Here is a 22,255-nt window from a genome sequence, read left to right on the forward strand (position 1 = left end):
ACATTGATGGGCACATTATTATAATAGTTAAACTAGTTAAGAAAAATCCATGGTTCAACATATTATAAACCTGACTGACCAGAATAAATAAATAAATATATATATAGTATTTAGGGGAGGCGACCGACAGCTGAGGTCATTCGCACCATTTGGTATGGACATGAAAGGTTGAAGGGTGGTGAGAGAAACCCGGCGTCAGCATCAGCCTACTCTTTACGAAAGGCACCAAGGGGTCAGCAGCTTAACATCCCATCCGACGGACAGCGTACTTACTCAAAGTGCCCTCCACAAAGAACCTCAGGTAAGGATCGAGATACCTCTGAAAAATATTCAACACCACCAGGATTTGAACCCAGGCCCTCTGGGTGGGAAGCCAGGACGATAGCCACAGCTCGATTTCGATGCCCATTTATATATATATATATATATATATATATAAAATATCTTCGAAATGGACCGCTCTTTTATATAAATATATATATATATATATATATATATATATATATATATATATATATATATATATATATATATATATATATATATATATATAAAATATCTTCGAAATGGAACGCTCTTCGGCGACGCACAAATATATAGAAACACAGATGTAGATTTTTAGAATATAGAGACACAAAGAAAGGACACTCACAATTTGTTATTTGACGTTTCGACAGCACGGCTGTCGTCTTCAGAATGGCGTTCTCGGGGAAGAGCGGAGAGGATGTGGGGGGGAGAGGTGGGGGAAGGAGAGGTAAAGGGACCAATAGGAAATGAACAAGGGGTTGTGGGGGATACGTAGGCAGCCAATTGATGCATTCAGTGGGCTTGGTTCAGTCCGGGCGGTTTGAATGATTGGGCCACCCAGATATGCGCCATCTCGCGGGTTCTCACCTCTCTATTATGCTAGCAGATTTGGGGAGGATTTCAATCACCGAAACGGAGAAGCAGTCGTCAAAAGATTGATTGTGGGAAGCGGTGTGAGTAGGGATGGGATAATTAAGAAAGGTGGGAGATTTGGTGGAATATCGGTGGTTATTCATGCGGAGGGAAAGTGCGGTCGTGCATTCGCCCACGTAGAAGGCAGGGCAGAAGTTACAGGAGAGGCGATATATAATATTTTTTGAGGTACAGGTGGCGAGTGGTTGGGAGTTGGTACTGAGGGAGGGGGAGGGTCTTAGAAGATGACAGCATTTGCAGCGTGGCGGTTGCATGGGGCAGATAGGGGCGGGGGAGAGACGGGGGTGCTCGCAGTTGTATTTGTGGACTTGAAGATGTCTCGCAAGTTCGACGGGCGTTTAAACGAAACAGAGGGACAGTGTGGGAATAAAAGTGATGTGGACTGAGTGTTATTGATAATTGGGAAGAGGTCACGGATTAGATGTTTAATTTTGTGTGTTCCAGGGAAGAAAGTGGTGATAAGATTAGGGCATTTTGGGCGGTTTCGTTTGGGGAGGGGAGTGTATTGGGTTGACGGTTTGAGGATTTTACTATTTAGTAGTTTTTAAAACTACTAAAGAGTAAATCATATGGCTGCCTACATATCCCCCCACCCCCTTGCTCATTTCCTATTGGTCCCTTTACCTCTCCTTCCCTCACGTCTCCCCCACACATCCTCTCCGCTCTTCCCCGAGAACGCCATTCTGAAGACGACAGCCGTGCTGTTGAAACGTACAATAACAAATTGTGAGTGTCCTATCTTTGTCTCTCTATATTCTAAAAATCTACATCTGTGTTTATATAAATGTATAAATATATATATATATATATATATATATATATATATATATATATATATATATATATATATATATATATATATATATATACCCCTTATTAGGCCCCCCTTATTACGGTGATGTGTGAATTTCACACGCCGTAACTAGGGCTTAGTACTGGATGAACTCTACCATCACCCATGCCAAACTGACCTTCCAGGGTTGATTACTACCATGTTTATATATATATGTATAAATTTCCAACTGTTACCAATCAAAATTAGTTCCCAATTGAGCACGTTTCAAATAGAAACAAACAGCCCGTCAAAAGGGAAGTCCAATTTTTTTTGCCCCCATAGACACCTTATATGATTTGATGTTTATTACAGGGTTCTAATAATATAATTAAATACACGTTTCTGTATTAAATCACCGTATTATTCACCGATTAATAAAATATAAAGTTATATCATACATTTGAAAAATACTAATGTTAATTTACAGTGTTAAATATATATATACACATACACATATATGTGTGTGTGTGCATGTATATATATATATATATATATATATATATATATATATATATATATATATATATATATATATATATATATACATGGTTTTACTGGGTGAACTCTACCATCACCTACTAAACCGACCTTCGGGTTGATTACTGTGTTTATGGTTTTATATACATATATACACATATATATATATATATATATATATATATATATATATATGTATGTATAAATGTATATATATATATGTATGTATGTGTATATATATGTATATTTATATGTATGTATACATATATATACATATATATATATATATATATAAATGTATATATATATGTATGTGTATACATATATATATATATATATATATATATACATATATATATATATATATATATATATGTGTATATGTGTATATATATATATATATATATATATATATATATATATATATATATATAAAATACCATAAACACAGTAATCAACCCTAAGGTCTGTTTAGGAGGTGATTGGTAGAGTTCACCCAGTATTAGGCCCTATACGGCGTGTGAAAATTCACACCTCAGGGTGGGGGGGCATTTCTTTTCCCTGTGCCGGTTATGGTTTCCCAAGAAGATATCTGGTACCCAAAAAATCACTTTAGCTTGAGTGGGTAAATATATATATATATATGTATAAATATATATATGTATAAATAAATATATATATATGTATAAATATATATATATGTATAAATAAATAAATATATATATGTGTATATATATATATATATATATATATATATATATATATATATATATATATATATATATATACACATATATATACATATACATATATATATATATATATATATATATATATATATATATATATATATATATATATATATATATATATATATATATATATATATATATATATATATATGTATATAAATATATATATATATATGTGTATATAACCATAACCATAAACATAGTAATCAACCTGAAGGTCGGTTTAGTAGGTGATGGAAGAGTTCACCCAGTACTAACACCTATTCCACTTGTAAAATTCACACATCAGGGTAGGGGGGCCAGTTCCTTAATATACTGTCCCCGTTTTGCTTTCCCAGGAAGATCTGGTACTATCCAAAAAATCACATAGCCTGGGTGGAGCTGCAGGTACCTTGAATGCCTTGCCCGGGAATCGAACCCACGGCCCTCCAGTCAGCAGTCCAATGCTCTACCCACTGGACTACCGCGACCCACGCATACACACACACACACACATATATATATATATATATATATATAGGGAAGCAACACGACATTCGTGAGTTGTCCGCGGGCCATTAAAGTTGTTCCTGAGGAACTTAACATATTGATTGGCTCGTGTCAATACTAATGATTTCAGCATGACACGGGTCGCCGCACAATTGCAATCAAAACTGCTTTATTTCGACCAAAAACAGCAACGAATTAACATTGCTAATGAGGTGTTGGACTCGGTCCGTGACGAGAGAGTCATAACTGGTGAGATATCATGGGTTTATGGTTATGACGTGGAAGCTACAGCTCAATCATCCTAATGGAAGCTGCAGCACAAGCTAAGACGGCTAAGACAAGGGTTATAGATAGCAAAAACTCCACTTGCCACCCTCAGTGTCTAGGGAATAATTAGTTCTACTTAAATGCATGCTCTTCCACTAACCTCGTCTGTGTTTTGTTGTCATAACCCATTCTTTCCGAATGACCTCATTAGTGTTCTGTTCATCTGTGTTTAACTCTTTCCTTCAATCCCTCATCCCTCTCCGAGGAGGGACATTCCTGCTACCTGCAACGTTGGGTCGCATTCCCTGCCTTTCACAGTCTCTTCAGGGGGAAGAGAGTTTTGTGTTGCATGTTCATGTGGTGGTGGAGTTTTGCATTCTTGCTTGTTGTGTCCTGGCTTGCGTGTTGTTGAATGGCTTTCGTGCTGCATCCTGGTGTGAAGTTGTCTGTTGGTTTATGGTTTGTGTGTTTGCATGAGTGTTGGATGAAGGGATTTTTACATGAGTGTGTGCGCTGCTATAGGTGTAGTTTTTCATGTTGTTGTTTTGTACGTGGTATTGTTCCATTTTACAGTTGGTGACCTAACACCCCCCGCCACACGCCCTTGCGGCGGCTTGCGGGGTATTATGTAGATGTAGAAGACTAAAAAAAGAGCACCAAGTTCATATTTGTTATTATAAGCAATGGCTCTTGAAAAGACACAAAATTGGCAATAATCTTTTTAAGAGACCATATATACTGTTTTGCCCCGGCATTAAAAAAGTATGATTTGAGGTAATGTATGCTTTCGTGTTGATTACAAATAGTTCTGTACCCATTAACGTTATTTCTATCGACGCTAAATACATCTGAACCCTGAAGACAAACTCCCAAACGTCTGAAATCTAAAAAAACACACTTTATATAACCTCGGTACTTGTTTTACAAAAACCCTACTGTCGTTTGATTCTAACATTATTATTTTATTACTCTTTGGTATATCAAAACATGCAGACTTAAAATGACTTATTTTGTTTAGACGTGGAATGCTATAAAATTTAAAGAAATTGTTTAAATAGAGAGGATTTTGAACTTATTTCTCTAAGGCACCCACACTAAATAGGGCCACTAAACTTAAAGCTATTTAATCCAGTTGATATAAAACAGTTTCTCACAGAGAAGAGAGCAAAAACCACAGGCTTAGCTTTGCAATAGCACTAATCTTTAATAGTCCTGGCCAATTAAGAATCCCACAGAACGCCACGATGGTTTTACATGAAGTGATTCTAACAACATCTCCTCACAGGTACAAAGTGTACGACCAACCCTTGATGTTCACACTGAAGTACTCCTCCAATTTGTCCGTCTGACGGGAGACATTCACACACACTTGATGCAATCCATTCACTGCAACTCCCTTGACACCATCCTTGAAAGAGATTCGACCCACGGGAGGATCACAGAAGACACAATTGGCGCATATACATGACTGAAAGAAGAAAAACATGATTAATACTAGTAGCGTAGACACAAAATAAAAAGCATACCTGTATAAGGTACTGGTTATCCCTATCCTAGAATACTCCTCCATAGTATGGGGGATCTATATGAGGTGGGACATATTAAAAAGATATGAAAAGTTCAAAGAAAAGGCAGCGAGAAATATGTGTGTACTCGGAAGGTACATACAGGGTCGCACCCAAAAGTGGTAGGACTGATTTTCTCTGGTGCGAACGGACCGGTGGAGGGGGGTCTGCCTGGCAGGGTAAGGTGGAGGGGGCTCTTAGCAACAGACCGACACCAACCTTAGTTGCCTGCGGGCTGTCGTTGAGTGAGGACACCGTTTATAGTGAAGCAAGTTTTTTGTCCACGTCGAAAAACAAAATGAATCTGAATTTAGAGCAACGTTATTCCGTGAAGTTTTGTGCGAAACTCGGGAAGACGGCAAATGAGACCCTCGATATGATCAAGCAGGCTTATGGGGACACTGCCTTAAGCCGTTCCACAGTATTTGAGTGGCACAAGTTGTTTAAAGAGGGTAGGGAGCTCGTTGAAGACGACCATCGCTCCGGATGGCCGTCGACGGCAAGAACCTACACGAATGTGGACAGAGTGAGGACACTGCTGAACACAGACCGACGCTTAACCAGAGAAGAAATTGCAGACCAGTTGGGTCTGTCTGCATCCAATGTCCAACGCATTATTTCACAGCATTTGGCCATGCGCTAGGTGCGCCAAGATGGTGCCGAAAATTCTGAGTGTCGACCGACAGCTCCTGGCCAAATACAGCATTGCCACGTTGCCGCACCCACCCTATTCTCCCGATCTGGCACCACTGGACTTCTTCTTCTTCCCCCATATGAAAAGACAGCTCAAGGGATGACGTTTTGACTCGATAAAGGCCATTCAAGAGGCTTCGACGAGGGTCATCAACAGCATCTCCAAAGAAAATTTCCAGCGGGCGTACGGGGAATGGGAGCAACGTTATACTAAGTGTGTAGCAGCTCAAGGAACATACTTTGAAGATTATTAAGTCGATGTAAGTATATCGTCAATAAAATTCTTGTAAAAAAATCAGTCCTACCACTTTTGGGTGCGACCCTGTATAAGAACAGGAGAGTGTCACGGAAATGTTGGACACACCGAGATGGGAGAGTTTGAATAAAATAGAAGAAAAAGGAGTAGGTTAGGTGCGATGTATAGGATTGTTAAAAAGGACAAAGTCTGGGAAGATTTATGGGGAAAAAGATAGGAAAAGCATACTTTTAAATGGGAAAAACCGACCATAGTTTCAAAATAAAAATAAGAAAATATACCCTTCTTTAAATAGAACTATTGTTTGACTGGAACCAGTTGCATAGGAGGTTTGTTTGAGCCCTTTCCATTCCAATTTTAGAAGTTCTAAGTATAAATGTAAAGCAGCCACTGGTTAATAGACTTCATTGATAGGTGATTATAACATTGTTTGTATGTGATGTGGATGGCATTTTGTATGTGACGTTTGAAGTTTGTCTGTATGTGATGTGGAAGTGTCATTGTATGTAAGTATATTTTGTCTCCTATCTGTTTTTCTAGTGCTTGTATGTATGTATGTAATTTTCTTTGTTAGAGTTACTGATTGCCCACACCAAAATGATTGAAATGATTGAGAAATATTTCCAATTTATTCCCTCCGTGGATCAGTTCCTCTTTATACTTGGGGTCAGTACATTAATTGCGTGAACTGGACCTGACGTCCATGATGTGGACTATAGCCTTGTCTATTAGGTAGGCACTAGTTGCGTGAGACTCTGTGCTTTGGTAGATTGCCGAGCTGTGCGTATAGTACGCTAGTCATGTTCTAGTTTCTGTTCATCTTGTTTATACTAATCCTCAGGCTTCCGCAACGTCTATTTGATGAATTCATTCTTCTTTCAGGAATTTCCGTCACGTAGATGAGTTGATGGACAACTGTTTCGCCCTCAGTCCTCGAGGTGTCTTCAGATCTCAATGATTTGCATTGCAATTTGGCCGCTATACATACGGGGTTCGTCCGGAAAATAAGTGTACTGAGCTCAGGGAAAAAAATTTATTACACTTTTACATATCTTAAGCTAATATTCCTCAAAATAGGACCCTTGTGAGTCGATACACTTGTTCCAGCGGCGTTCCCATTCCTGGAACGCTCCCGCGAAGGCATCATCGGGAACCTCTCGAAGACACGTCGTCACGGCCTCTTTGACAGCGTCCAAAGTCCCGTATCGCGTTCCTTTCAAACTCCTCTTTATCTTCGGGAACAGAAAGAAGTCCGGTGGTGCCAAGTCCGGGTTGTAGGGTGGGTGCGGCAGCGTTGCCCCACCGAGCTTGGCCAAGAAGTCCGACACGACAAGCGCGGTGTGAGGCGGCGCATTGTCGTGATGCAGCCGCCAGATGTTTTTGATCGCTGGCCGGACGCGGGCGACTCGTTTTCGAAGCCTGTCGAGCCCTTGGACGTAAAATGCAGCATTTACAGTTTGTCGTTCAGGTACAAATTCGTAGTGGACGACTCCCCTTTTGTCAAAAAAGACAATGAGCATCGCCTTGATCCGAGATTTGCTCATGCGAGCTTTCTTTTGACGGGGTGATGATGGGGTGTGCCACTCCGCACTTTGTCTCTTCGACTCCGGGTCGTACTCAAAGATCCACGTCTCGTCACCCGAAACAACGTTCTCTAAAAAATGTGGATCCTTTTTGCAGTGATCCGCAAGTTGTGTCGCGATTTCCAAACGATTGAGTCTTTGATCATCACTGAGCACTTTCGGCACCAACTTTGCACAAATTTTTCGCATCTGTAATTGCTCCCTAATAATCTGGTGCACTATTGTTTTTGGCACATTACACTGCTCTGCTATCATCCGAACACTTAAACGACGATCAGAGTTCAGTACATGGCGAACTTTTCGCACATTTTCGTCGGTCAGTGTCGTTGATGGGCGTCCAGGCCGTGGTTCGTCATCGACCTCTTCTCTGCCCTCCACGAACATCTTGTGCCACCGAAATGAAGATGACGCCGAGCGTCGAAACCTAGGTCGTGAATAAATATTTTATGTGGAAAAACCAAGTGTTTCTTTTGCAATATGTATCGTTTCCACAAAGTGACGCCTGAAGTTATCTCCTTTACTATTTTAGTAGTTTAGGCACTCTTTTCATTTCTTTCCACTACCATCTTAAATCATTGATTTTCCGGTAGCATTGATTAACCAGAGTCATCTATTAGCAAAAAACTTCAACTTTCTGTAAACCTGCAATTCACCGGAATACCTCAAAACAACCAGAAACCTCCGTTTAATGAATGCTTGATTTATATTTGAGAACGATTAGAAAAGTAAGGTCTCCTATTTCTTCTCTCCCAAAAAATCAAATTTATTCTCTTAACTTTGTGTACATCGTATGGAAAGGTTGAGCATTTAGCTATTTTTCCTAATAGTGGCCTCGACGATCAAATCACTTTTTGCATCCTTGTAAGCAGCTTCTTAACCCTCTCAGTGCGGTGGGGATTCCAGGGTTAATTAGTGAGAAGTGCGAAGGGTAATTTAAGAAAATGTTTCACCTTAGGAAAAAAAAAACATTATGAAGTTATTTGTTTAGATATCCATGTGCAGTTTATTTTATTTTAAAATAAAATATTATAGTTATAAATGACAGTTTATTTTTACATCATCTGAAAAATAAATGTAATTATTACAGTATTATAAAATTTGAAGAATATTTTTTTAGAAATGATATTTCGATTTTTAGACACAATACTAATATTTTTTTAAAAATATTTTTCGATACAACTACGACATTTAAATATAATAAAGAATCAAAAAGACATGTAGAAGATATTATAAATAAATAAAGAAAAACCAGTGAATTGCAAACTTTTTTGTCAGCCTCTGCATAGTTCGATTTTGTTGAAAAGGCTGATCTCACTGAGTCAAATTGGGACTTTTCCCCTTTCCTTGAGACTGCGGCAATGTGCTTACAATCTAAAGGCAGAAAAAAACGAAGTTCTAACTCACAGAGAACTGCTGACAATGTAATCCAATACACAGGGCGCAAATGATTAGATAGGACGGACGGCAAGAGAAACCAAAATGATTACAAAGCAGTGCTCTCTTTTCCATCGTCTCAACAAAGTCTGAATAAGCAGTTATATATCAACACCACCACACCATAACACATTCAAGAGATTACAGATGATCACAGATTAATTAGTAGCCTTTCAGTGCCTTTTTATAGTGGAAAGACCACTCAGAAAAAAACGAGCAAACAATTAGGCTGAGCTTCCCGACATGTACAAAAGTGAACCTAAAATTATAGTGAGAATTATACTTTTTGAAAAGCATTTAAAATTACTAATAAAAAATTAAAAAATGTGTTACATAATTGTATGGAATTCACCCTATCGTTAGCACAAAAACCATAAATTATTAAAGAAAAAACCATAAGTTACAGTGTTTAAAACAATAGCCAACGCAAAAGCCGATATATCGGCCCGCCGCACTTTTCGCCAGGGATACGAAAGCCGATATATCGGCCCGCCGCACTAAGAGGGTTAATACCGGCGTCGTACCTTTCTCCCGCCGTGTCACAAAGCCAACTGCGAAACAACTTCTTCTCTTCCGATATAATAAATTCATCCCGCCATTTAGTGGGAGTGTACGGTGAGAAGTGTATTATGGACACCAAAAACATGCATCGGAAGTGGTGCAGGGAGGGTTTTGATGGCCGGGAAAAAGTCTACGAGACGAGATGGTGCACAATAACCGGAGAATCACCCTTCATTTAGATAAAGGAAGGCCTTAGAGAATGAAGAGAGAGTGGCTACTTCTCCGTGCTGCAGAATATTGTGTGTCGGAGTTGAATCAGTTACAAACAAGGTGTCTCCTCACCAAAGGAGAGTGTTTGCATATCATGACAATGCACGTCCACGTGTCTTCACATTAAACGACCACCCTACTCGATGAATTCGGCTGATGGGAGATATCATCGACCACCCTCCTTACAGCCCAGAGGACGTTGCCCCCACAGCGACTACCTCTTGTTTCCCACTCTCAAAAAACACCTTAGGAGGACATAAATACGAGTCAGACGAGGAAAAGTGCAAGAAGCAGTCATCTGACAGGAGGAAAGTACAACGCCGGTATTAAAAAGCTGCTTACAAGGATACAAAAGTGATTCATTGTCAAGGCGACCATGTAGAAAAATAGCTAAATGCTCAGCCTTTTCATAGGATGTACGCAAATTTGAGAGAATAAATTTGATTTTTCATGAAAACAAAAACAAATAGTGGACTGTACTTTTCGAATCGTCCCCGTATGTAACTCCTTAACCATCCTGAAGCCTTGATTTTCCAGAAATTGAAATATTAGCTGAGTAGGAGGCATTAAACTCTCCATTGCATTGTGGACAGGAGGGGGTTGAGTTGGGAGTCTTTACCTTGGTGCACTTGGTGCCTGTGTTGCTCCAGACTGCTTCCGCACCGAAAGGCACCATCGCAGAGGTTTCACTCGAAACCCGCCTTTTCCACGTGCACCACCAAGTGTTCCTCCAGCCGCCGTCTGCTCACGAATCCCTTCCAGCACTGCTCAATATCTCTTCCCCTGCTTGGCCCCCACTCTGGTTCAACCTTAAATCCATGTCACGCACAAACTTGCCCTTGTCTATCAAATCACTTCTCACAGAACTTCCGTCTTTCACTTCTGAACCAAAGCCTGCTACAACATCAGAAGGTTTTACTTGAGGACCCATCACTGACCCTATCGTCTGTTCCTGCTGGTCTGTTTGACCCCCAATTGCCATCCCGGTATCTTTAGACAAGGGTTCCTCGGCTGCGTTCGCTTTAACTGCTATGTTCGACATTGTTATACGAGTTCCCTCCACTCTTCTGTTATCCTCTTTCAGCTCACCCTTGCTACCACCAGAAACTGGTGATGAAGACGTTGTTGAGTGGTCTAGCACTAGACAAGAAGTCCCTGTCACCTTCTCATAACTTGTTTCCAAATCAACGTTGCCCTCGCTTGAAGTACGGTCTGCTTTATGTTCCACATGCTCCCTGCTTTCATCTTTACAAGATGCTGCTGCAGTCTTCGGATGAGAGAGTAACCCTACATCTTCAGTTGTCATCAACAACTCAGCAGGAACACCCGTTGCTTCAATAGATCTCTCTGACACGCTAACAGTATCTCGTTTTGCACCTACCAAACTGTCTTCCTCTAAAATTCCCAAGGGTACAGAATGGGTAACAGGGACACAGACTTTAGCTTCCCCAACCTCAGTGTCACTTTTACCAGGCTCCTGGACTTCCAAGCCATCACCAAGCCTATTGCATCTCACATCAGGACCCGATTCCTCTGACCCTGGCCGGAAATTCAAATCGGCAAGTTTGGTTTTCAAATCTTCACTCTTTGAAACACCTCTTGAGTTATGTTCAACATATCCAAGGTGTGGAACAGTATGGATAGTCGATGTATCAGTTCTTGTGGAATGCTGAACGATATCTACACCCGTTTCAGGAATACCGTCTGCTGACGGAGAAGTATTTTCAGCTTCAAGCACTTTGATCTCGTCCGCTGATGAGATCTCAGATGCATTTGGTTCTAAACGTACACTTTCGTTAACTATCACCGAGTTACTACTGCTTCCTGGGTTAATCTCAGCTTCCTGAACCAGCTTTGATGTACGTGAGCCTGACTGATCATCTACTGTGGATTGTTTCACGGCCGGAACATCTTTGATCCTTTCCTGAACCGATATGCAGGCTTCAGAGTTCCTCGGAGAGATAGCCATGTCTGTTGCGCCACAGGACTTGGGTGAAACTGACAAATCTACATTACGTTTTGTTGAATTATCTTCAGAGGTTCCTTCCTCCGATTCTTTGGCAGTGATTGACGAGTCTGCTCTGGTCACAAGAACATCTATAACCTCTGTATTTACACTTGAACACTTGGGAGAAGCTGATTCATCATTTGACTGCCCTGTGGGACTTTCAGAGGTCACGTATTTGAGTTTTGTGCTAGCAGAAGATGATGAGACTGCCCCGGTCTCGGGAACAGTTGCTTGGGATTCGTCATTGGGGAGAACTGATTGGGTTTTTACAGTTTCGGAGCTATCAGGGATAGATTGGAGTTGTGCAACAGATGCATTAACTATTACATTACGTATGGTATCAACTGGAATTTGATCCGAACTTTCTTGAGCACTTGTAATGCTTACTGTGCTCGAGGTAGATGCAGATTCGGATGTTGTGGTAGAGTTCTGGAGAATCTCCTTGAGTAGCTTTGAAATTTCAGTTTCTTTTGTAGTTTTAGGCGGTTGGGATTCCTCGCTGACATCAGTCGCGGTGCCTGAAGTGCCCTGCTCATGTGACGACCTATTTCCTTTATCACCTGTTCCTTTTCCATCGGGGGAACCAGGACACAAACTGGATTCAAGCAATGAGGAACGTTCCAAGCCATCATTTTGCTGATCGCCATTAGGATGTGATGTCCTATTGGGGAGTACTCCCGGTTTAGCGTGACCCAATGCAGTACTGAGGTCAGAATTAACATCATTCTTCTTTCCACTTTTACATTTAAGCTTCCAATCATGATATTTCATGTGAATCTTAAACTTAGCTCTGCTTACGTACGATCTCTTGCATATGGGACACACATGAGACAGGTTACATCCATGTTTAAGTCTCATGTGCGAACACAGGTTTGATTTTGATAAAAAGACCTCCAAACAGACATCACACTTGAATTTCGAACACGGTTTTGATATTCCATGGTCTTTGAGTGAATCTTGTACTTTTGACGGACTGGATTTGCCCACAGGTTTCTTTCCTGGTGACTTTTTCATGTTTGCAGACAATTTATCAGGACTTAACAGTAGCTTGCACAAGGGGACAGTCAATTCCTTAAATACTAATGAGTTTTCCCGGTCCGAAATGGGCGAACCGGAAACCTTTGATGATATTTTGGGAACCGCCTCTTCCGAAACGTGACTTGTACCATTTTTTATGGCATTGGCAAATAATGTTGATATGGGAACCTGTGTTTCCTGCCTGGCTGCTATGATTGAAGACAACTTTTCTTGATTTCCTGATGCTAAACTGAGCCTTGATATTTTTCCTGAATGAAACTTGTCACTGGGAGAAGACTTTTTATCCTTCTGGGTGACATTGTCACTAATCGAAATGGGGTTCAACGTGGATACAACTGGGAAATATTTCATAATCCCCTCCCCGCTGTTCTTATTTACGTTAACTGTCTCTGGAGGAACTATAAAGATGTTTGAGGCAGTGTTCCGAAGAGGAATACCAGGTGCATTGTTAGATTTCATTATATCATGAAGTACAACGGAACATTCGCGGATCCTCGGCATTGTTTTTGGTTTTTCGATACCATTAGGATGAGTCCCGGTGTTTTTCAAAGGAACATCCTCAAGAGAGTCGTCTCTTCTGTCAGAAGATTTCCCGCTTGTATCCAAACCACTGGTGTCAATCGCTATCCGGTGATTCTTCTCCAGATGTCTGCGGTAAACTCCCTTCGATTTAAATTTCTTCAAACAGTGAGGACACTGCCGAATGTGCACTTCTTTATCCTTGGAAACTTTGATAGCAGACAATTTTTTGCCCAAACCTTTCCTCCTGATGACAAAACCAGGATTGTGCTTGTATGCTCGGTGAATTCCTAGAGAGCGTTTGGAACCGTATTCCAATTGGCAACCGTCGATGTTACATTTCCAAATGCTGTCGCCATGTTCGTGAGAAAAACTGGATATCTGAACTTTTGAACTGTCATCTTTTCCTCCGGAAACCGCAAACCCAACTTCGTCCGGCACAACCAAGGTTTTCAGATCGTTCCCAACCCTACCGTCATCCGACGGGTGGTCATCAAAAGTTTCCTTTCCTTTCATACTCCGACATTTCTTCAATTCCTCTCTCATATTCGCATTGCTCCACAAGAGTCGCATAAACTCATCATTCGAATGTTTAACTCTTTTCGAGTGTATGAGCAGTCCTTTTAGTTGACCAAATCTTTTACGACAGCCTATCACAGGGCAGACATAATCCCCAATCGATAAACTATCATCAGTCATCATGTCTTCTTCCGAACTGGAGACTGATAGCATTGGGGGTTCAACCAAACTTCCCCCATCACTATCAGAGCTTGAATCGTCACCCAAATCAACAGTACGACCACCCAGACACCTATTCGATTCAACTGCAGATTTTTTGGCAAACGAAGGCACCTTTGCAGTTCTGGAATCATCAACTTTTGGGAAAGAACTACACCTCAACTCAGAGCTCGGCGAAACACCTTTACTCCGTCTATAGTTACTCGGCACATCCAGAGAATCCCTCCTCATAGGATGACGCTTATCGGACTCAACCGAAGATTTAGTTAAACTCCGGTTCAGGTTCAGTTTAGGATTCTTAATGCCCCGCTGAAAACCTTCCTGGGCCTCACGTTGAACCGTGGCACTGCCACCAGATGCTGTATCATTCCGCGATTCCTGTACGAATCCTGATTTGGGCACGGGGCTGCAATTGCGATTTTGGGTTGGTCGCTTCTTTGCGATGTTGGTGGATGAATTTGGCATTGTGGATAAACCGGCCCGGACAGGAAGCGCGCCAGATGGTTTAGGAGGGATGACCGTATCTGCATCCGCTGACAAACTTCCTCTTTGAACCTGGAAAACAATATCCATCCATTCAAAAGGAAATCAGTTAAAAATGACGGTCGGTTTAATAAGTAATGCTAATCAGTTAAACCTTAGTACAAAAAGTCCAAATTTAAATAAAATAAACAATTAAAAGAGGGATAAACTATTGGGACAGTTTACTTCCATCAGCCAGCTATGTTTTACAAAGAAAAATCAATCACAAAACACATACATAGTACATATTATGGGAATGGGGAAAAGATGCAAATGGGGGGAAGATATGAGGGAATGATAAGGCAGATTATTAAGGATCAAAGGTGATTGGATTAATTGCCAGAGACAATGACAAACATATCAATGCTCTGTTGATTTTCCTTTAAATTCAGTTCATCAGCTATCATTCGGACAGTTTCATCAGGGGGAAGAAGAAGAAGTCCGGTGGTGCCAGATCGGGAGAATAGGGCGGGTGCGGCAACGTGGCAACACCGTATTTGGCCAGGAGCTGTCTGACGACAAGTGCGCCATGGCAGAATTTTCGGCACCATCTTGGCGCACACCTTGCGCATGGCCAAATCCTGTGAAATAATGCGTTAGACGTTGGATGCAGACAGACCCAACTGGTCTGCAATTTCTTCACTGGCTAAGCGTCGGTCTGTGTTCAGCAGTGTCCTCACTCTGTCCACATTCGTGTCGGTTCTTGCCGTCGACGGCCGTCCGGAGAGTTGGTCGTCTTCAAAGAGCTCCCTACCCTCTTCAAACAACTTGTGCCACTCAAATACTGTGGAACGGCTTAAGGCAGTGTCCCCATAAGCCTGCTTGATCATACCGAGGGTCTCAGTTGCCGTCTTCCCAAGTTTCGCACAAAACTTCACGGAATAACGTTGTTCTAAATTCAGATTCATTTTGTTTTTCGACGCGGACAAAAAACTTGCTTCACTATAAACAGCGTCCTCACTCAACAACAGCCCCCAGGCGACTGAGGTTGGTGTCGGTCTGTTGCTAAGAGCCCCCTCCACCTTACCCTGCCAGGCAGACCCCACTCCACCGCTCCATTCGCGCCAGAGAAAATCAGTCCTACCAGTTTTGGGTGTGACCCTCTATTTTCACATACACACACACACAAATTTATATATATATATATATATATATATATATATATATATATATATATATATATATATATATATATATATATATATATTTTTTTTTTTTTTTTTAAGGTAATCTACCGGTTAAGGTAGGTTTTTGGATGGACACAATTACCAAACAAATATTTTATTACTCCTAACAAAATCCATTATCCTATTCTATATCAGGTCCCTCTTCATCTCTGAGTACTTTCTTCCTCCATTCATCCTGTCCAACATCCCTATCCTGTTCCTTCCCTTTCCTCGTTTGCCCAACATTATACCCTCTATCACAGTCTTCAACATCCCACTGCCGGTCAACACCCCCTTCATCCACTTTTCCTGCCTCCATAGGATTTCTCCCAGCAAACCCCTCTGTTCGCCCACCATGCAAAGTACTTCCTCATTTGTCTTCTTCTCTGTCCATTTCACCTTCTCCATTCTTCTCCACACCCACATTTCAAAAGCCTCCAAACTACGTCTATCCTCCTGCTTCAATGACCACGTTTCCGCACCGTACATACTACGCTCCATATCAAAGTTTTTACGAGTCTTTTCTTAATATTACCTCACTCAACGTCCCTCTCATCTTAACTCCCTCCTCCTAGTGAAAGCCTCTTTGCCTGGCGCAATTCTTCTCCTTACGTCCCTACTACTTTGACCGTGCTGGTCCAAAACACTACCAAGATACGTAAACTGTTCTACCTGCTCTAGTTTTTGCCCTCCTATTTTAATGATAAGCTTGGCCTTTTTCTTTCTAGGAAATCGCATAACCTTGGTTTTATTAATATTGATTCTCATCCCATACCTGTCGCACTGAATTTCCAATTCAATCAGCAATGCTTGCAGCCCCTCTATTGGCTGACTAACAAACTAAAGCTTGGTCATCAGCAAACCTAACTGATTTTATGAATTCCCCGCCCACTCTCATTCCTACCTCCAGTTCTTCCCATAATGCCTCTTTAATCATTTCCTCTGCATACAGGTTGAACAGCAACGGTGATAATGGGAAACCCTGCCTCAACGTCTTCCTAACACTGCCCAACCGGACTCCTCGTTCCCTACACTCACCTGAGCAGTATGAGACATGCACAGGTTGCGAAGATTAGCCGCCTTTCCCTATTCCAATCTATTCCTATTTTCTGCAATATACTCATTAGTTTTTCCCAATTTACTCTATCAAACGCTTTTTCGAAATCTACGAAACAGGCAATTACCTCCTGGTTGTGTTCTATATTCCTCTTGATAAATTATCTCACTACTGCAATTGCATCACGGGTACCTCTCCCCTTCCTAAACCCAAACTGATCATCCCCTAAGTAATCATTTGCCCTTCTCTCTATCCTTTTGTTTATGATCCTGAGAACAACCTTAGCTGCGTGGGATATCAAACTTATCGTCCTGTACTCCTCACATGACGTGGCCTTTACCTTTTTTGGAATAGGAACTAAAACTGAACTCACAAAGTCTTCCGGCCAGATTCCCTCCTCATAAATACTACGGACCAGCCCATATAGCCTCTTCCTCCCACATTTTCCTAAGCTTTTTAAAAGTTCCACGGGAATGTTATCTACCCCCACGGCCTTATTTAGTTTCATTTCCCTTAATGCCCTTTCTATCTCATTGTCTAGTATGCCTGGACCTAAGCTGCCTTCCTCTATGTCATTTTCTTTTTCAATGCCTAACTTTGTTGGTCGGAGTTCTTTACTATACAGTTCTTCTATATACTCCTTCCATCTCTCTTGGATCTTTCCTGCGTCAACTATTACCTTACCCACCTTATCTCTAAATGTCAGCATAGCTCTTCCTTTCTTACTTTCCGATAACGATTTTACTTTGCTGTACAGCGCACCGATTTCACCCTTCCTCTGGAGACTTTCCATATCCTCGCACTGCGTCTTCCACCATGCTGCTTTTGCTTTATTTAATGCCCGCCTCAATTATTTGTACTTCATTTTGCCTAATTCTGTACTTATATTCTTCCATTTTTGCCGCTCATCCATCTTTGTAATCATCTCATCCGTGATCCATGGTTTCCTAGTCCTTTTAGCGTTAACGGTTCCAATAGTGCCTTTTGCGGCTTTAGACAACCCTTTCTTGATCATTTTCCATTTTTCTTCTATAGTACTAAGCCCTTTACCATCCTCAATGATTTTCTCTACCGCCTGTTTGTATTCCTTCCTTTTCAACCCATTTAATGCTTCTACATTCCATTTTCTTACTCGCCGCCTTATCTTTTTGAAACGTACGCTACATTTCATAACAACTAAATTGTGGTCTGAGTCCGCATCCGCCCCCGGGAAGCTGTGCGAATTTATCACACTGTTCCTAAACCTGTGTCTAACCAGGATATATAATCTAGCTGATATCTTCCTGAGTCACCTGGCATTTTCCATGTATACCTGCGTCTTTTGTGGTTTCTAAACCAAGTGTTGGTGATGACTAACCCCTGTCTTCTGCAGAACTCAACTGCTTTCTCCCCGCGGTCATTCCTCGTGCCTTATCCGTAGTCCCCGACCTTGTCACCATCTCTTCCTTCGCCTACTGTCGCATTCCAATCCCCCATCACTATAAAATGTTTCCCTGCAGGAACACACGCAATCATGTCCTCTAACTGATTGTATCTCCTATCAACCTCTTCTTCCTTAAGGTTGCCGGGCACGACACACGGCCGATTGGGCCAAGCCCCGTGGTTGCCAGGACTCAAAATATCTCTATTGTCCATATTTTTCTAGGGAATGATAATTGAGGTGGTTTCCCGTTGCCTTCCTCAATAGTGTTTTTAACGTGACACCATCACTTACCGGCCGCCCCACTGGGGTCAGACGCCATTGCAGCCGCCTCACTGAGGAACAGACGCTGCGTGGACTACCTTTCGTCTGGCTCCTGCCCTTCGACCTATCTGGCATGGGTGACCCTACCAGGAGCAATTTTTATTACTCCCGCCAGCACAGCTCTAGGGGTCATCAGAACGCACAAGCCCTTCCACTTTTGAAAAAATGGTTTCTTCATTTTTAACACGGGTACTTATTGAACCGCCCTTGTAGAATATTGATTGGCAATTTTACGTCAGCTAATATGATTGGCGGAGGGGAAAACTATGAAGGGGTAAACGCGAAGAGGTGGGAAGCCGTAATAAAAGCACTTACCTTTTTCGCAGAGGGTTTTCCAGGCTGCTCCGACCGCCTCTTCTTCTGCTGACTGGTTTCGGGAAGACTTGGGTCCGAGTTACTCGGAGAGGAACACGAAACTTTGGGAAACTGGGAAATCTGCGAAAGTATAAAATTGCTATTAACAAAGAGTGTCTCCTCACCAAAGGAATGTGTTTGCATATCATGACAATGCACATGTCCACGTGTCTTCGCATCAAACGATGACCACCCTACTCAATGAATTCGGCCGATGGGATATATCATCGACCACCCTCCTTACAGCCCAGAGGACGTTGCCCCCCCAGTGGACTACCACTGGTTTCCCACTCTCAAAAAACACCTTAGGAGGACAGAAATTCAAGTCAGATAAGGAAGTGCAAGAAGAAGTAGTCAGTTGGGTTTGTGACATGGCAGGAGAAAGGTCCGATGCTGCTATTAAAAAGCTGGTTACAAGGATGCAAAAAGTGATTGATCATCAAGACGACTATGTAGGAAAATAGCTAAATGCTCAACCTTTTCACACAATGTACGCAAAGTTGAGGGAATACATTTGATTTTCTATAAAAAAAATATGATATACAGGGTTCGTCCAGAAAATAAGTGTACTGACTCCTGGGCTGGGCGGGCCGCTCCAGGCGCGCCCAGCACCGCTCTGACGGGCTGCGAATGGAGGGGGGTATGTTGGCAAGCGACGCTGAAAAAGGCAGTTGGCTCTGAGCTGTGGTGTAGTGAGGAGCTCTGTTAACGCGACCCTCCACGCTCGACCCACGTCACGGAAGGCGATTCCAAAGTTTTTGGAGCAGCATTATTCCATCAAATTTGCGGTAAAGCTTGGGAAATTGTCTACCGAAACTGTCGGTATGATTAACCAGGCTTACGGGGAGTCAGCCATGTCCAGAAACATGATCTTTCGGTGGCACAAGATGTTCGTGGAGGGCAGAGAAGAGGTCGACGACGAGTCTTCGAGAGGTTCCCGATGATGCCTTCGCGGGAGCGTTCCAGGAATGGGAACGCCGCTGGAACAAGTGTATCGACTCACAAGGGTCCTATTTTGAGGAATATTAGCTTAAGATATGTAAAAGTGTAATAAATTTTTTTTCCTGAGCTCAGTACACTTATTTTCCGGACGAACCCTGTATTACCTTTCAATACGCCCTCGTCCGAACATCACCCACCAAAAGTATCTCGATTTAGTGCCGTACCTGGTTTTGCTTGTGTTGTACATCACGGATTGTGGTAGAACCCATAACAGTCATCACAATCGGCATGAAGTTATCGGTTGCGGCACTGCTTGAGGAGGATTGAAACTGTTTCCGGCTCAGTTCAATATTGTGGTTTAAGAGTTCCACCGACGGTTTCCTATCCTCCGAACAGTCGATCAGCCTGGAGTCGAAGGAAGACTTGGAAGTGTCCTTACTGGAGTCTGCATCTTGTGGGAAGTATTTGAGATGGGGAAAGTCGAGGAAGGGTGATGGTTCAAAGTCCTGAAAGAACAACGAGAGTTGAGATTAGCACTCAAGGGTTATCACATTCAATCAATTATCACTGAGAAACAATCAAGGAACCTGGACAAAACTCATTCCGTACATTAATTGAGCCTTAAGCTAACTTTGCTCTTAATATTCAACACCACCGGGATTTGAACCCGGGCCCTCTGGGTGGGAAGCCAGTGCGCTAGCCACCTCACCATCTCAATATCATCTGCCTAATATCTGGCCCCCTTGGCTACTTCCCATAATATGTAATAGGACAAAATAAAGCAAAGTATTGACCAGAATATACAGCCTAACTGCTAGGAGGACTTCCCAAGGACGGTGCTTAAATATTAAACAATATGGAATGGACAAGAAAAAGATTGAATACAAGAAAGAATATTGCCATACGAATGTAAAGAGTACTCTGAATAAAATCGTCGAAGTAGATTCTAAATTCCGTGAAATAAAGTTCTTATGGCTTCAGTTCGAGTATTCATTGGACATGGTGGACTTGAAGGGGAGAATGTTGGGCGATTGATATCCTTCCTCCCAGGGTATCCTCTGTAATTGGCAACCATTCGGAAATTCTCAGGATCCATCGAATATCCCCAAAACGTTATAAAATCCATCCTGGCCACACCGAAATCCATCAAATAAAACCTGATGTTCCCGATATAAAATGCGATGAAATGTGATGATAATGATTGGGGGGGACATTGTACGTGTCATATCAATTTGGGAAGAGACACAATTAATAATAATAAAGCAAAGAAGAAACGATGATATAGAAAACTACTGATTAAAAGCCTAAAACTTCTGCCTGAAAGGAATTCCAAAGAGGCTGCTTCATCATTAAACAATGTGACAAGAAAAAGATTAAATACAAGAAAGAATATTGCTGTGCGAATGTAAAGAGTACTCTGAAGTGGATAAAATCGTCGAAGTAGATTCTAAATTCCGTGAAATAAAGTTCTTATGGCTTCAGTTCGAGTATTCATTGGACATGGTGGACTTGAAGGGGAGAATGTTGGGCGATTGCGGATGTAGGGATGGATAAATAGGATGTTGGATGGGATAGGGATGTTGGACGGAGTGAAGGCAGGATGGAAGTATGCGGAGATGGAGAGGGACTTATTTGAAGCGTATAAAGAGTGCCAGGCGGTGTTTCATTAGGCGAGGCTAATTAAGGAGGTACACGTATAAGTGTACAGTGTCTCTCCATCCAGAATCCTGCATTTGAAGTCTTCCAAGACCACCAATTAGTGATAATATATTATTATTGTTAAACAAAAACAATACTGTTTCTTACATATCCAGGGGAGTTGGTGTCGAAGACCTGTGTTTCTTCGACACAAATCTGTCTTCTTAAATTGGCAGTTTGCATTAAATTTGTTTGATCCTGGGTCGTCCGTACGAGGACGGAAATGCATTATGTTCAATTGTTGAGACTTTTGAATTAACAGGAGGGGTTTGTTGATATAGATCTCGCATATGTCTGCTGATGACCAAGCTCTATTTAAAGTCAGTCAGCTAACAGGTTTGCAAACATTGATGAATGAATTGGAAACTCAGTGCAACAGATATAACG

General features: G+C 41.7%; 1 protein-coding gene across 1 annotated transcript; it reads right to left on the reverse strand.

The window, feature by feature from the left end:
- Window positions 1-4,687: 4,687 nt before the first annotated feature.
- On the reverse strand, window positions 4,688-14,850 carry LOC139685942 (serine-rich adhesin for platelets-like). The gene is made up of 2 exons (XM_071583078.1): window positions 10,702-14,850; window positions 4,688-5,248 (listed from the first exon to the last, which is right to left on the reverse strand). Exon 1 carries the CDS (start codon window positions 14,848-14,850, stop codon window positions 10,828-10,830), a length of 4,023 nt encoding a protein of 1,340 aa, XP_071439179.1. The 3' UTR covers window positions 4,688-5,248; window positions 10,702-10,827.
- Between the last annotated feature and the right edge of the window lie 7,405 nt (window positions 14,851-22,255).

This window comes from Hetaerina americana, unplaced genomic scaffold, assembly GCF_022747635.1.
Source record: "Hetaerina americana unplaced genomic scaffold, ioHetAmer1.1.p SCAF_121, whole genome shotgun sequence".
NCBI lineage: Eukaryota > Metazoa > Arthropoda > Insecta > Odonata > Calopterygidae > Hetaerina > Hetaerina americana.